Genomic DNA, 14,640 nt, shown 5'->3' with positions numbered 1-14,640 from the left:
CCACCGCCGCCTGTGACAGCCGCGTGTGCGCCCGGCTTGTACGAGACCAGCCGAGACCTCGAAGCCCGATGCCTCATCATCACCCTCCGTGCCCCGGTACCTCAGCATCGTCCGCCTTTTCCCCGCACCAGGGAGCTATCGCGCTCAGGCTCCTTCTTTTGCAGGAGCCCCCACGCCGGGCTGCTCGGTTACACAGCGCCGAGCCGCAGCAGCGAACACCGCCCAGCTCTCCCCAGCATCTTCCCCCGGTGCGGGTGTGCCGGGGGCTATGGCCATCCCCACCGCACAAAGCCCGCCTGCACGGGCTGCAGCTTGCAAGAATCATGGAGTGCGTTTTGTGTTTCATATCGTAAACACTTTATTTTTTAAAAGTGCATAAATATTAAGTGACATGAAACTACAAGATGTAAAAAATCATGGACTCCTAGTAATAAAACAGCACACAAAGGTGTAAGTTATTTTATGCTCTTTTTTCCCGGTTCCTGTGTCTGCTACTCCGCCTGTATTTCCACCCCAAACACCAGGATGTTCAAGTTACCAAGCTCTGTATCCCTGCTTACAACTTCACTGGAGAGCACACCACGACATCTGTCAAGCTGTATTGCACATTTCCAGCATTCTCCTGCGCTCAGGCTTCCACAGAAAAAACATTTGATGGTACATCCTTTAAAATCTTGCTTGGATCAGAAACAAGAATGGAAGAGACCTGCCAAGGCAGTAGCACTGAACTTCTGGCACTGGTAGCATCACCAATCACACAACCCTCCTCTCTTCTTCCCCTCCTTCTAGAAAGGTTTTTGCATCCTCCCCAGTCCATTTCCTTCTGCAAAGCTCCATGATTTCTGCATATCTCCCCTTGCCTAAATAGCAACGTGCTTCAAAGTTTGACATTACCACAGATCAATGCTGGTCATCCTAAGGAGCAGATCTGAACTTCACTGTGGTCAAAACCTACCCTCATGTCCCAATAGTGCATCGAAACCCACACTTCTACCACATTAGAAAAACATACTATCCAGCTGTTTACAAATTGTCAGTCTCTAAACAGATCTGTATGACCTCAAGGCTGTTAGATGCAAAGTATTTGAGCCGATCTATTAACATCTTAAAAAATACATGCCCCCAAATCCAACACTCTTTTAAAAATAATTTCAAGATGGTAGGTCAAACAAAAGCCATGTGAGTATTTCTAATGTGTTCTCAGAGACATATGCTGATATTTTAACTCAGAAGTTCTGAAGTATGAGTTTGATCAGGTTTCTATCCCAGATTTTTTTCTGCACAAAGACAGTGACTTACTGAAATTTTAACTAATTTTTACCTAACATCAGACTGAAATGACACTTCACTGAAAGCTTAGTTTACATGATTATATTCATAATATAGACCACTCACAGAGAGCTTATAAGGTGAATACTATCAATAGCACCAACCGCACAACACTTGGACTGCTGAGAATATCCTTGGATTTAAATCAGATGTATACATTAACACACATTTTAGGGCAATCTCTAACAAGGCTCAAGTTAGTCTGACAACTTGCCACTGTCCTCTGAACATCAAGACAGGGGATCTTACTTATTCTTTCTGCCGGGTTTTCAAATACACTCAAACTTATCTTTCAGTAACCAATCTATGGACATTTGCAATTGGCACACTTCACTGAAAAATGTTTCATTCATCTGGTAATTGGAGGAAGCTACCTTTGAGCCTTTTTCAAAACAAGCAACAAAAAACATTCTTTTAAAAAGGCCAGTAAGCATCTTAGTAACACTCAAGGACATGGAGAAGCCAGAAATGCTATGTGGTGACAGAATATAAAAATAATCAATAGCAGGTCTTTATCTGCCAGACATAACCCTACCTGCTCTGCAAGGCAGCAAGCAGTAAAACACTCTGCAACCCTAACTTGTAAAAACATTTTTATTTCTTCACCAGTGGCAAAGAACAGAAGCTTCTTTATTGAAGTCTCCAAAACTGTTTAAAACATGTACCAACAAAAGTATAGAAGAGAAGTGCAGGTGAGGAGAGCATGACAGCTTTGCTTCAGACCTCTTCTTGCCTCTGCATTAGGACTCAAGGTCAGAAAAACCCATGCTGCCTCAGCACAGTACCTTACCTTTATGGAAAAAGAAGCCTGGTACTGGTTTTCAGGAAGCACACATTTCAGTGGGCTTCAGTGGATCTAGCACAGCTCAGGGGGCTCTGGGTGCAATATGGATTCCATATGCACAGCCTTCCCTCTACTTAATCTCTGTTTCTGGGCACCGTGTGGCCCACAATCACAACTCCTATCTCTATGTGCTGGAAGCCCCCAGCATCTTCTTCCCTCTTCCACCATTCTAAGCTAAGAGGTCTCAAAGAAAGAGGAAACTCGTTGCTGTTATTAGGTGTCCGTCCATCTGTGCTACCTTTATAGATTTTTACATGCACTAGGCACACCAATAGAGAATTGATCTGAAGAAGGAAAGGTCAGCGTCGGTGTTGATAAAAAGCTCCACCTGTGGTATGCTGAAAGTACCGAAATCTGGTACTCACAAGTGATGTGCAGACTAAGCAAAGCACAGAGCCAGGAAAGCAATTTACTCTGAAGGGTGGAATTACAAAACCTGATGTAATAGATCTTCAGCACTGAGACCAGAGAGGCAATGGTTGAAAGGGACCTATGGAGGTCATCCAGTCCAATCTCCCACTTGGAGCAGGATCATCACCAATATGAGATCAGGTCACATTTGGTGACATGATCTTAATCAATCCAAATCTTGAAAATCTTCAAGGATGGAGACGTCACATCCTCTCAGGACCACATGCTCCCGTGCCATGCTAGCCACACAGCAAGTCCCAGGTGCACTGCTGATGCAAAAAGCATCACCCTACCACATCAAATGCATTCCAGTACTTTGATTTCTGCCATGGTGAACCAGGTAGAGAGAACACTAGAACAGGCCTAAACATCGTTCTCCAAAATCTGGTTGCTCCTTCCTCTTCAGAGCTTTTGTTCTCAGTTCCTCTCTCTTTACTTGCTCTAAGTCTCACTTACTGCAGTAGAAAGGCCATACAGGCTAATTTACAGTGCCTGAGAGTAAAATCCTCTAAAAGCCCAAGATGCGGCATTAGAAAGACCTCAGGCGCACTCGACCCAGAATTTTATATTAGGCAGTTAATGTGGAAATAAATTATAAATATTTTAATGCTGATAAGAAGCAATCAATGTACAGCCTCTGACAGCAGAGGTGATGGCCAGGCTAGAGACTTCTGCTGATACATTTGTAAGGGGATTAAAAAAAACACACACAGTTTTAGGGAGTATTTCATGTGACATAGCCAAACTATAAATACAATTAATGATTGCAGAAATTCCCCACTGCTTGGATAACTTCGGGTGGGGGAAGCAATAGGGAGTGAGACTAAGAAAAACACATTTAACCCTACAGTGGCCAGCTTGAATCCCTCATCTCTGACATCTCTGTTCAAGCTCTAAAGGAGTCAGTGTGATATGGCTTGCACTCTTCTCAGAATACAGCCCAGCTACAAACTGCAGCAAACACCATGCAAATATAATTATTTTGGGCCATGGACATCACTTTTCTGAGGAATTTAATGAACATTCCTGTCACAAGTGCAGTTTTTTCCAGTGGGGGAAAAAAATTCCTTTGATTAGATTTCAGAAAACAGTTGGAAGGTAGCAATAACTTTTGGAAAGCAACAGTCCAGAGCAATGTAGTCCGCTTTCCTAATTTAATTATTCTCATAGTCTTTTTTTATCACAACAAAGATTAACAGAATTCTGTAAAGCCACAGATTTACACACTGTAGATTAAAATAAGTTAATTCTAGCAGTCGTGTGCCTGTGTTTATCAGAAACCCATGCAGAAACAGGCTCTTTCTCCTGAAGGAGTTGGCCAAGAGTGTTTAAATTTGAAAATAAGTGAATAAAGCAAATTAGGAAGAAAGTTTTGGAAGAGCTAAAAGAAGTCACTCTGTTAAGTCTTGGGCACATTTTGGTTGTTCAAGGAAGTCCCAATTCATTAAGGTACATTGACATACTTTATTCCCAGCAAGAGGAGATTCAGTAAGATGGGTATAACCATGAGCATACTTAATTAGGCTGCATCACAATCAGCCTAATTTCTAAAGTTGCATTTAGTAGATTAGGAACAGAAGATTTAGGAGATCAGATTTGCATGTTATCTGTGAGAAGTGCAAGTGAGGTACCTGCAACTGAATGTCTATTAGAGAGCACCGGCTTGTGCCAGCCTAAACTAGAGCACAGTTCTAACCTGCGACGATAACGTACCACACAGAAACACCCATAAAGGGATCAGCAACAGCAGTGTTACTAACACAGCAAACATGTATCAGACATGATGTGGTGCATGGTAAATTTCAAGCTGACCTGGGTTATGCAGAACTCATGTTTCCTGTTTTGCTGACATACTGTCAACAGCACTGATCAACCCAAAGGAAGGCAGTGTGGCATAAAATCACTTCAGGTGAAAATTCAAAACTGTAACTTTATAGACTTTGTTTACACAGCACTGAATAAATTGTCCCACCTCCATCCTGGTACTTCATTCTATACCTTGTATTTCTAGGCATTTAAACTCACTATGCCAAACACCAAATTATAATTTTGTCACGACAAAGAAACACTGCATGAGTTGTATTAAAACAGTTACTTATCACTCCAGACATCCTGTAGACAAGGAATGAGCTTCCCACCCTTGGGGATTCTGGTGTTGCCACTTTAAGCAAGTCTTGATTATTTGTCTTCCCTGGAGACACAGAGATAAAGAGGGGGGGAAAAAAAAAAAACAAAAAAGAGAGGGCTGTCCCAATTACACAATGTGCATGGACCACATCCCTATGAGGTAATTCAAGTCTATTTTTAAATATACAGAGATATTTATATTTCAGAGCTCACATTTAACATTTTAAGAAGTGTTCTGTGCCTGTGAGGAAGCGTAAAATAAATGTTGGAGTCTTTGTCTGCTAAGCATACTTGAAAATTTGGTCTTACGAGTTGCAAATCCAATCTGACCATTAGTGCATGAACCGATTGCTAAAGAGAGACATCTTGTAGAGCCACAGTCCGTGGGTATTTTCCTTCAGAAAGACTGCAGTTACCTTTTATAGTTACTGTAGAAATCAAATAGAAATCAAAGGATTAATTCAAGATTCAAATACTGTCTACAAAACAAGGGCTTACATTCACAGGAACAGGATTTCAAAAAACCTTGAATAAAATATTTTAAGTTGTGTACTTTTAATATTAATTAAAATTAATTAATTGATTAAAATTAATAAATTGGTTTAGTGGACATTTATTAAATCCCATTAGCTAAATCTAGCTGCTTTAAAGAATAAACTCCCCAAATTCCTATTTAGAAAGAAGCATTCTTCGGTATACATCAAAGGATTCCTTACTTAAAACATAAGAAGTTCACACCAAATAGCCAGAACATTTTTATCCAGTACTTTCTACATAACAAAAAGCTCCCGTGAGAGCAGGAAATACTTCAGTGAGGAATGGTTCCAAAGAGAAGAAATTTTTACTTCCATTAACTCCAGACTAACCCAAAATTTGGAATTCTTTAGTGTCTGTTGCATTTGTTTTCAGTGATACCCACTGGGCTAAAGCAGAGTTTCAGACACACCTTGTGGAGCAGCTCTCATTTAAAAACCTGTAAATGGAGGCTGTGATCAATAAATGCTTTGAGTAAGGATTCCTGTGTCCTTAATACTGGTTGAAAGGAATTGAGACTGGAGAATGACTCATGGCTCATTCACATGCATTTACATGGAATTGTTTGGCTGGAGCTGTTCTAGATGTACCATTACCACTTCCATTAGCACTGAGGTGTTAACTAGTTTTCTAGACTTGTTTTGTCAGAGTTCAGATGCAAAGACTATGGAAAGCCAAAAGTAAAAACATCAAAAATGTTCAGGTAATCTGGATTCCTACATTTTTTCAGAGGATGACAGAATTTGAATTAAATGAAAGTGAGATTAGTGTTCTAGAAGAGAAGGATTTGGGTTTTCATGTTTCCATACAGTACAGTTTATGACTGTTACAACTGGGAAAAGTCAGAGCTTCAGACATTCGTATCTTAAACAAAACCAGTAAAACAAGTTAGAAACGGCAAAAGCCTGGAAGGGCTTGGAAATGTGAGAGACTAAGCCTAGCATTTATTTACTTATTTTCAGCTGTTGAGGAATCTTTGGCTCTCTTGGGGCTCAGGAAGGGTGTCTGGAAAAAGGTAAAAAGATGATAAAATCAGGTGGGAGTGGACAGTCTCCATCTCTGATGTATGTTCTTACTGCTCTACACTGAAAACGTTAGCAATACACTTTGAAGGCATTTCAGTCTTTTGCTACAGACCTGTCTGACCTGCCCAAGATGCTCGCCACTGCTAAAGAGGAAGAGAGAAGGCTGGCACAAGAAAGTAATGATTCCAGCAGATGGTCTATTAAACTTTACTGGATCAACAATGTTTCAACCAGCTGACAAAGACTTTACAAACCAGGATTTGAAGGGGTTACTTTGTCCCAGGAAACTGTTAATTAAGTGTCTCTCCTCCCACACCCAGCAAAAAGCCAACATAAACAGTATCACATGCCCTAGCTAATGTGAAAGAAATACAGAGCACATTCATGCCTGACCAGGATCAAAATCACACTGCCTAGTCATTCAGTAGCGTGTGAGTGTTTCTGTGATTGCAAACCCCAGCCCAAGAACCCATTGCCCTGCTGCAAAATGCGTTTTCTCAGGACCCTACACTGCACTACAAATCATTCTCTTTCAGAGCCAAGGTGTCTCGTTGCCCATCAAATCAGCAAATGCCAAGAAGTTACACAGAAAGTGGTGTGCTTTTCTGTTTGTATGCAACCTTCCCCCTTCTCCAGATAATTGCTTTTTATCTGGGACATTCATAACATTTAACAAAAACTGATTTCTGTCAGCTTTCCTCATTTTACAAGCACAGAAACGGGCCCTGCTGTTATGACCAGCTTCCTCAAGACACTTACTGTCACAAGTCTGTGCAAGCTTCATCCTCAGCACCACTGTGGTGCATCTCCATCCTTTCTTCCACAGGTTGCTTTCTAATCTTCTCAGTACTTCCAGCTCTGCAGCTAAGCAAATCCAATCCCTCTTCTCCATTGCTATAACTAATGAGTGCCTCCTCCTTTTTATCTCAGGATTTCTTCCACACCTGAGGTTTCTCCATTGTTCCTTCTCCCATTCTTCCCCACTCTTCCTTTGTCAGACATAATCCTTTGTAGGCTTGGGCAATTTCCACTTTCCTTCCTCAGCCACCTGCAGGGGACCTGGGTCAAATTGGTTGCCTTCCCTCAGACAAATCCCCAGCATACTTACTGTCCAGCTAACATACTGTCATTATGTCAGCTAACATACTAACATATGTCATTACACCTCATTTCAGCCCGGCCAAGAGGAATGGGCTGCAGTACTTGCCTGCTGAGCTGCATGCACCTTCACATGCAGCCACCCCAGGAAGTGACACCTGTATTTAAAGGCTGCATCACAGCCAGGATTCACCACCTCGTGTGACACATTGCTGCCATTAACACACCAAAGAGCTGAAATCCCTGAGGCACCTCAGCACCTGTGAAAAACTAGGTTGCCAAGGATTTGCTTGTGATCTCTAGCTGGAAGAGAAATCAGGGAGTGCCTCCTCTTTGGGCTACAGCAAATACATGTATTGCACACAACATTTTTAAACAGACGTTTGTCTTCCCACAGACAAATAGACTTGTTTCAGCTATTTCAGGCTCCTTCCTGGCCAAATGCAAGCATCTGAGGAATTCTGCTCTTTATTTTCTGAGGATTTCTTACACACATGCTTTTTAAATTGCTGTTAAGAATTTAGACCTGTAACACACTTCTAAAGTAATAGCTTCTGTTTGCAAGTACTAGAGCATTTGGGAGCAAGAAAGTGTTCTGTGAGTATAATTTAATTGCTACTTAACACAATACCCTTACTAATCTGAAAGTTTTCATCTTAGTGTTTATGCTAAGCCTTTATGAATAAAATAGCTTTCAAATGCAGAGGAAAAATAATTTTCATAGACAGCTTTAATCATGTTACACTTATATTAGTAGTCTGAATTGAAAAAAAATTAGAATACTTGAAAACTGTGTCACGAAAATTATGTTGCTGACAGACATTCCCTAAGAGGACTTTTGGAGCTTGACCTATTAGACTAAGTTTCCATTAATACTTTGAGCACTTTATTAACCTAGTGCTGCAAGTGCTTTATTTAGATGCTGGGACCCTACAGAAGGCTTACATAGCAATTTCTGAAACCCTGAAATTTCAAATTACCCAAAAAATGTTAAGAGTTAAAGCTAGCTGGGAGAAAGCTCCTGCTGGTCTGCTTTAGTGGAAGATGCATCTGTTGAGAGCAACACACAGAAATATTGGGGGTTTGGGTAGGAGAAATAAAGAAGCAAGAAAATTTTTAAACAGTGTACAACAGTAAATTTGCCTCATGAAGTCAAATAAACAACTTTTTAAAAAATCACACATAGAAATTAAATTAACAGTACCACAACTGCTGCCACAAATTTGTGGATCAGGTGGGATACCAGCAGAAGTAATACTGTGACTATATTTTATTTGAATGTAGGGAAGAAATGAAATATAATGTAAAGCTCATGCCCCTACTCTAAAATAGAGGGAGGGCCATTAAAAATGTACAGGTCTCCATTCTGAGCAGACAAGAGCATACAGAAAGTGCATGATCCCACTGAAAAGATAAACAGCTGGATTTACTTGCTTCCATTAACCAATGACCCACTTGTCAAACATAAGCTGTAGATTTAAAAGAGTGATTATGTGAAGCCTCTTACATTACACAAAAACGATCATAGCTATGAAATCAGATCAAGTCTGAAAATACTTGAGCACAGTCAATATTGTTCTTTTATACAGACACAAGACAGGAATTAGTTATTTGTTTAAAAACCTACAACATGATGTAAGGGTAGTTTCCCCGTAGTGCTGTTCAGAAGGCATTTATCCCACACATCCCGCTCAGGTCATTAGTGCTGTGCGCCAAATCCAGACCTTTTGTAAGAGGATGAAGCTCTAATGGAAGCCACTGCATAAACCTGAATACGGGGGCTCTGCCAGCTTCCTTCTATGAGGAACGGGTACTGATGAGACTTAAAACTGCTGCTCCCCACAAGAAGTGGTACCCATGACATGTACCTGGCCTGTCTCATCCCTCAGAGAGGATTTTTAACACGGGTGGCAACTGTGCACACTTTGGTGGCAGATCTCCAGCTGAGGCTTTTAAGGCTCAAGCCAGATGCCACTGACTTTGCCCCTGTGCCCCCTTGCACCTCCCACCAAATGCCTGTTTCTGTGCCTGCTCCAGGCTCAAGTAGGAGCAGACATGCAAGATGCTACCGGTGATTACAACATTTGGATTTGAGTGCAACAAATTACTAGGTCCTCCCAAGAGAAAACCTCTAATTTTGCCACCTTGTATTGTAACACAATAGCATTGTCCACAACAGTGGCCTTCTCATACTTGACCTAGTGCTAAACAAGTGTCTAAGAAGGTCGAAGAAGCCACTATTACAAGGAACAATTCTACTGTAAGAACAACTTAAATGTTGCTTCCACCTGACCTCATTAGTGTGCTGTGCATCACCAGTGACTCCTACTTTGCTCTGACTCAGTATATAGAGTGATTTTCTGCAAGCTGCAGATCATGGAGCATGTATAAGCATCCAAGCAGTCAGCTAATGAAAACCAAAGTTTCCAGCTCCACTGATTGCAGAGAAATATTAAAAAATGCTGATACTTGGAGCCTCTCCACCTCTGGATTTTACTCTGCTGCTGGAGGCCCTGAGCACCACAGCTCAGTATCCCAATGCCTGCTGTGCAGATGCAGGCTTTAGCAGCAGCATGGGAAGAGAGGCCAGGAAAGCTCCCTGGTGCCTACCACAGGACAGGGGCACATGCAAGATTATATTTATAAAATCTAGAAACTGCTTTGAAAAATCACACAGTTATTTTTATAGCATCTACATGCACTATAAATACTTGATATATCTGACAAGGATTACTATTTTCCAAGGTCCTAGATTTTATGGTTTCTTTTTCTGCTGGAGCAAAACTCAATCATTACTTGAATCATCCTTTAATGAACATTCTCCAGCTTCTAAATGAAGCACCATTGATAGGCAAGATGCAGAAGACAATAAAAGATGACTAGAAACAAGGGTATATTTTTTAATTTATATTATTTTATATTATCATGGCTTCAGCAGTCCTGGCATTAAGTGGCACCATTTTGTAACCTCTGAACAGCCACATTGTATATAAAATAATAATAATAATAATAATAAAAGGCTTCTAACACTTCGAGTACAAAAGGTACTAGTGGCAAGAAAACAGTGCCTTTTCCTCATTACAGTAGAAAATGAGGTTTCTATTTAATAAAAACCCCAACCACAAGGCTATGTGTTTTTGCAACTGTAAATGTATGTCAGTGCTGTTGACAGCTTCTGCGTTGGAAAGGATCTCATTAACTCTGAACAAAACCACACGTTATCTTTTTGAAAAGCACAGTTACGTTCCTGATGAATCATCAGCTGCTTTGCTGAGCTCCTGTGGGATAATTTTTGGTATCGGGTACTGGAAAAATAAATATCACCCCAAAGTTCAGAATATTTTCAGACAGCACCATAAAAGGCTATCCAAGCTACCCAGTTCCTAAGTTAAGAAGGGAATGGAGCTGGTGAGCGCACAGCCATAAGCAAACATTCCATTTGGTTAACTTTGCTCCCTCAGGTTCAGGCTTTAGGGCTCTGGTTTTCTCATGTTGGATCTAAACCAGCTATAAACCATCTGTGTTCTGCGCGGGACTGACTCCCAAACAGATGTCCTCCACTGCATTTTGCGGGACTTTATGGTGTTGCCACAGAATGACCATGCTTTAAAAGCACTCCGCTCAGCCCACCTACTTCCCACTTCTTCAGTCTTTTGGCTGAAGTTGCAAGGCATCCCTTAGGAAAGTCAGGTCTTCTTTGGTGGACATTGTGGGAACCAGTTGGGGGAAACAAGCAGCAGGGGACTGAGGGGGAAACAAAGTGCTCTCATCTAGAAATAGTGTTTCTTCTGTACCAGTGCTGGTGCTGGGAGATAAGGAGAAAGAAGTGAGAGGAAGCAATTCTTTAGTCTGCTGGTTTGCTAAGTACATGCACCTTTACCATGAACAGCCAGAGAATATTTATGTCTGCAGGGAAGAAAAAAGCTCGTAATGGCCTTTGTTCAGATCTCCCCTGAACACTTCATGAATTAGTACTTCATCATACCAACATACTTTATATACACGTGTACATATATATATATATGGACACACTTTTAAGGTATTTTCTTTCTCTTCACCTATCCCAAAATAACTGAAATCTAATGAGTAATTCCTGAGCTAATGTTCCAGTAGAAACCAGCCTTGCTTTCTAATGTTAGGATGTATTGTAATTGCTTTGGTGATAATGCATCAATCAAGGAATTGCTACTGCCAAAAGGCCCCATCTGCATGTTGCACATGAGAGCACCTAATACAAGAACTGTAAAACTCCTTGGATATTCCAATATCCATCCCTCATGTTGTTGTCCATATAACTTAACTCCACGGAAAAATACACCCATTTGTCAGGCTCAAAGCCACTGAAACCTGACCAGAAGGTTTCCTGTGCAAAGACTAGTATATAATAACATGTTACATGGATTTGGAATTGTAATAGCTCAGCTAATTCTATAGCAGTGTAATGAATCTCTGGTCTTAGAAGGCTGATAACTAGATCTTCGTTTGGATATATAATAGGCCATAAGGACTAAAGGATTTGAAAAGGAAAGGCTAAACAGTGAGCAGCAATCCGTTGGGAATACACTGGAAAACCGTCTGTTGCTTCACAGAAAGGGTTACACGTTGCAGGAAATCTGCACATGTCAGATGAGTTTCTGTTAGACAGGTAGGACGCAGTCTGCTTTTATAAATGTCCACTTGGTGGTTGTGCACTATCTCCATGCTCACAGTTTTCTTTAGACTTCCTGTTGTTTCCAAGTACTTGTGACAATGCCAGTATAACCACAGTGACGAAGCCTGACTTTAAGCAGCAGCATCTACTCCATGCCAGAGCGGAAAGCAACAGATGAAAGGCTCTGTGGCTCAGCACAGGGCATTGTCCTGCTGCACTTCCATCTGCAACACCTTCCCGGGAAGGGTTGCATCCACGGGGGAGGACATTACATTTTCCTAGTTCTTGCTCTGAGATGCCTCCTGTAGTCTAGATTTATTGCTTCGTCCTTGAGGCATATGAGCCACTTTTGACTAAATTATAGGCTGATTGTCCTGAGAGTCATCAAATACACTTGAGCCCCGCATGTCTGCTAATTGCTGTCGAAGTTACTCTTGCAATCTGGTGAATCTGGACTACATGATTCCTTGTTTAACTGTCCCTCTCCTACTTACCTATGTCTGTGCTGGTGAACAATTGCTGGTGGCAATTCTTGTATTTACCATAGAACTTATCCTGAATAATTTCTCACACCTATCAGGTATCTAGAGAAACCTTTCTGCAAACATATTTAAGTTTTCTTTTTTTTTTTTGGCAGGGCATTACATAACCTGGAGCAACCCCCCTAGTTTCACAGTAAAGCTAGTCTTTTCACTTTTAGCTGTGAAGCACGAAGAAAGTATCACTGCAAACTGAGCTGCCTCCTACATCCAAAGTTAGCATTTATTTACACACTATAACAGCTTTGCAAGCATTAGCTAAAATGCAGCAGTATGTTTTGAAAATGAAAGTTCTTCATTACACAGGCTGAGCATCATTTCAGTGCCATGCATGTGTTTATTACTAGCTGTGAATAAAGAAACCCCATGCTACTGCAAACCACTAATGCTGCAGCACATTCCTTCCAAGGGAAAGGGAAGGAATGGTATCCAGCACAGTATGGTGAGCACTGCCAATGGTGAACCCGTTCAAACAAGAGGTTTAGTACCAGGTATCCTATGCTCCATTTTGGCAACACTGGCATTTCTTGTTTAACAGCACAGAGGCAGCAGCAATGGTACAAGGGCAGCAAGTGATGGCAACCGCAGGAAGCAGGGATCTGTTCAGGGCACATCCCTTCTGAAGGCTTTCTAAACATTGCCACCTTGTGGGCCTCCTGTCTGATATCACCGGTCCTTCCACTTTCCCAAGGTGACTTCCCGAGCAGATTTCACAGATGCCAAGCTGGAGGCTGGATGACTGAAGTTAAAATCCCATAGCTGGGGATTAAAAAAGGGACAGCACCTTACGAATTCTATGTGGCATTAATTACTAACTCCATACACATGCTTCATGTAATTTGCTTTTCTTCCACTTAACATTATGATGGCAGCACTAATAAAGTGCAGAAGAGCTAACATTTAACAAAACAAAAGCAAGGAAGGATACAATTTCTCGAATCTCCCAAGCAGAAGGGAGACATCAGATTCATTGTCCACCCCTAGGTTTTTTTTTTTTTAGTTCCTTTCTGTCACCATTCCCTTCTTACTCCAGTCAAAACCCCTCCCCCCAAATTACTTACTATATTTATTATAAAATTATTTATTATAAGATGTCTGTGGCCTCTCACTTAGCTTTCATCAGTTTTGTCTCATGACTGTTACATAGTCAAAGATGATGGAGAGGAATATCACTTGTTATTGATACCAAACTTACTTAACTACTGCCTTACAGCCATCAAACACAAGTTCTTAGGTAAAAAAACCACAAATGCACAAACATACTTACTTTGGGCATCCAAACACTTTCCCTGGTTGCCGGCTTGAATTGTTCCTTGCAGCAATTTGGCACTGAAAAGAAAACATGAAACCTTTAGTTCAACCACCAAATAGGAGGGGGGGAAAAAAAAGATTCACTGGATGGTCTTTGTTTGCATTGGTTGAGCAGTGATGCTGTAGTCGTATGCTGAAAATTGAAATGAGTAGAAATTCTTCATTACAATGCCCCAATTCAGCTGTGTTCACAATGGCTCAGTGTCTAACACATCTGCACAACAATCAGATGCCCCCTGATAGAGTAGCAGGTCTATGAGCTCCCTTATGCAGTACTGCATTTAGAGTTTATTCATGATTTCCAGGCACACTGGTCTTTCTTCATCCAAGCAGGCTTCCTCCGAGCACAGGCAATCAGTTATGACTGTTGTGTCATGCAACTGGAGCCTTGCTGCACTTGCCTAAACAGCTTTTCAGAGGAAAAAAAAAAAATCTGCCATTGAGAAGCACAGTAACTGTTATCCAGGAAAGCCCGTGTCTTTGCCAACACAGCACAAAAACGCTGGCAGTTCTTTGAAGTGTCTCACTAAACAATGAAATCGTGGTGCTGCCCCCTTGTAGCAGCCACATTAAGGCCCATTCCCTTCTGTGCTCCTACATGGAATTGCCTATGAATGCTAAATTTGTCCTCACATCCATTCTCTCAAGTGGTACATTACAGACTACAGAAACATAAGATGGAGCAACCGTATATGGGTTTCAGTTTGTGCCTTGAATTACATACTATGGTTACGTGGCTAAGTTTCTTAATTCAACTCCTCAGTCAGCAGG

At 41.3% G+C, this 14,640-nt stretch overlaps 1 protein-coding gene across 1 annotated transcript in view; it reads right to left on the bottom strand.

Annotated features, from left to right (window-relative positions):
* The window catches only part of MAPRE2 (microtubule associated protein RP/EB family member 2), an 88,142-nt gene that overhangs the window by 57,810 nt on the left and 15,692 nt on the right, over positions 1-14,640 (bottom strand). The window contains exon 2 of the mRNA XM_008644912.2: positions 13,826-13,887. Within this exon, the coding sequence (XP_008643134.1) occupies positions 13,826-13,887 (62 nt within the window). The remainder of the gene's footprint in view (positions 1-13,825; positions 13,888-14,640) is intronic.

Source organism: Corvus brachyrhynchos, unplaced genomic scaffold (genome assembly GCF_000691975.1).
Source record: "Corvus brachyrhynchos isolate BGI_N302 unplaced genomic scaffold, ASM69197v1 scaffold60, whole genome shotgun sequence".
Lineage (NCBI taxonomy): Eukaryota > Metazoa > Chordata > Aves > Passeriformes > Corvidae > Corvus > Corvus brachyrhynchos.
Note: the sequence above shows the minus strand (reverse complement) of the source record. Positions and strands in the feature narration are given on the sequence as shown.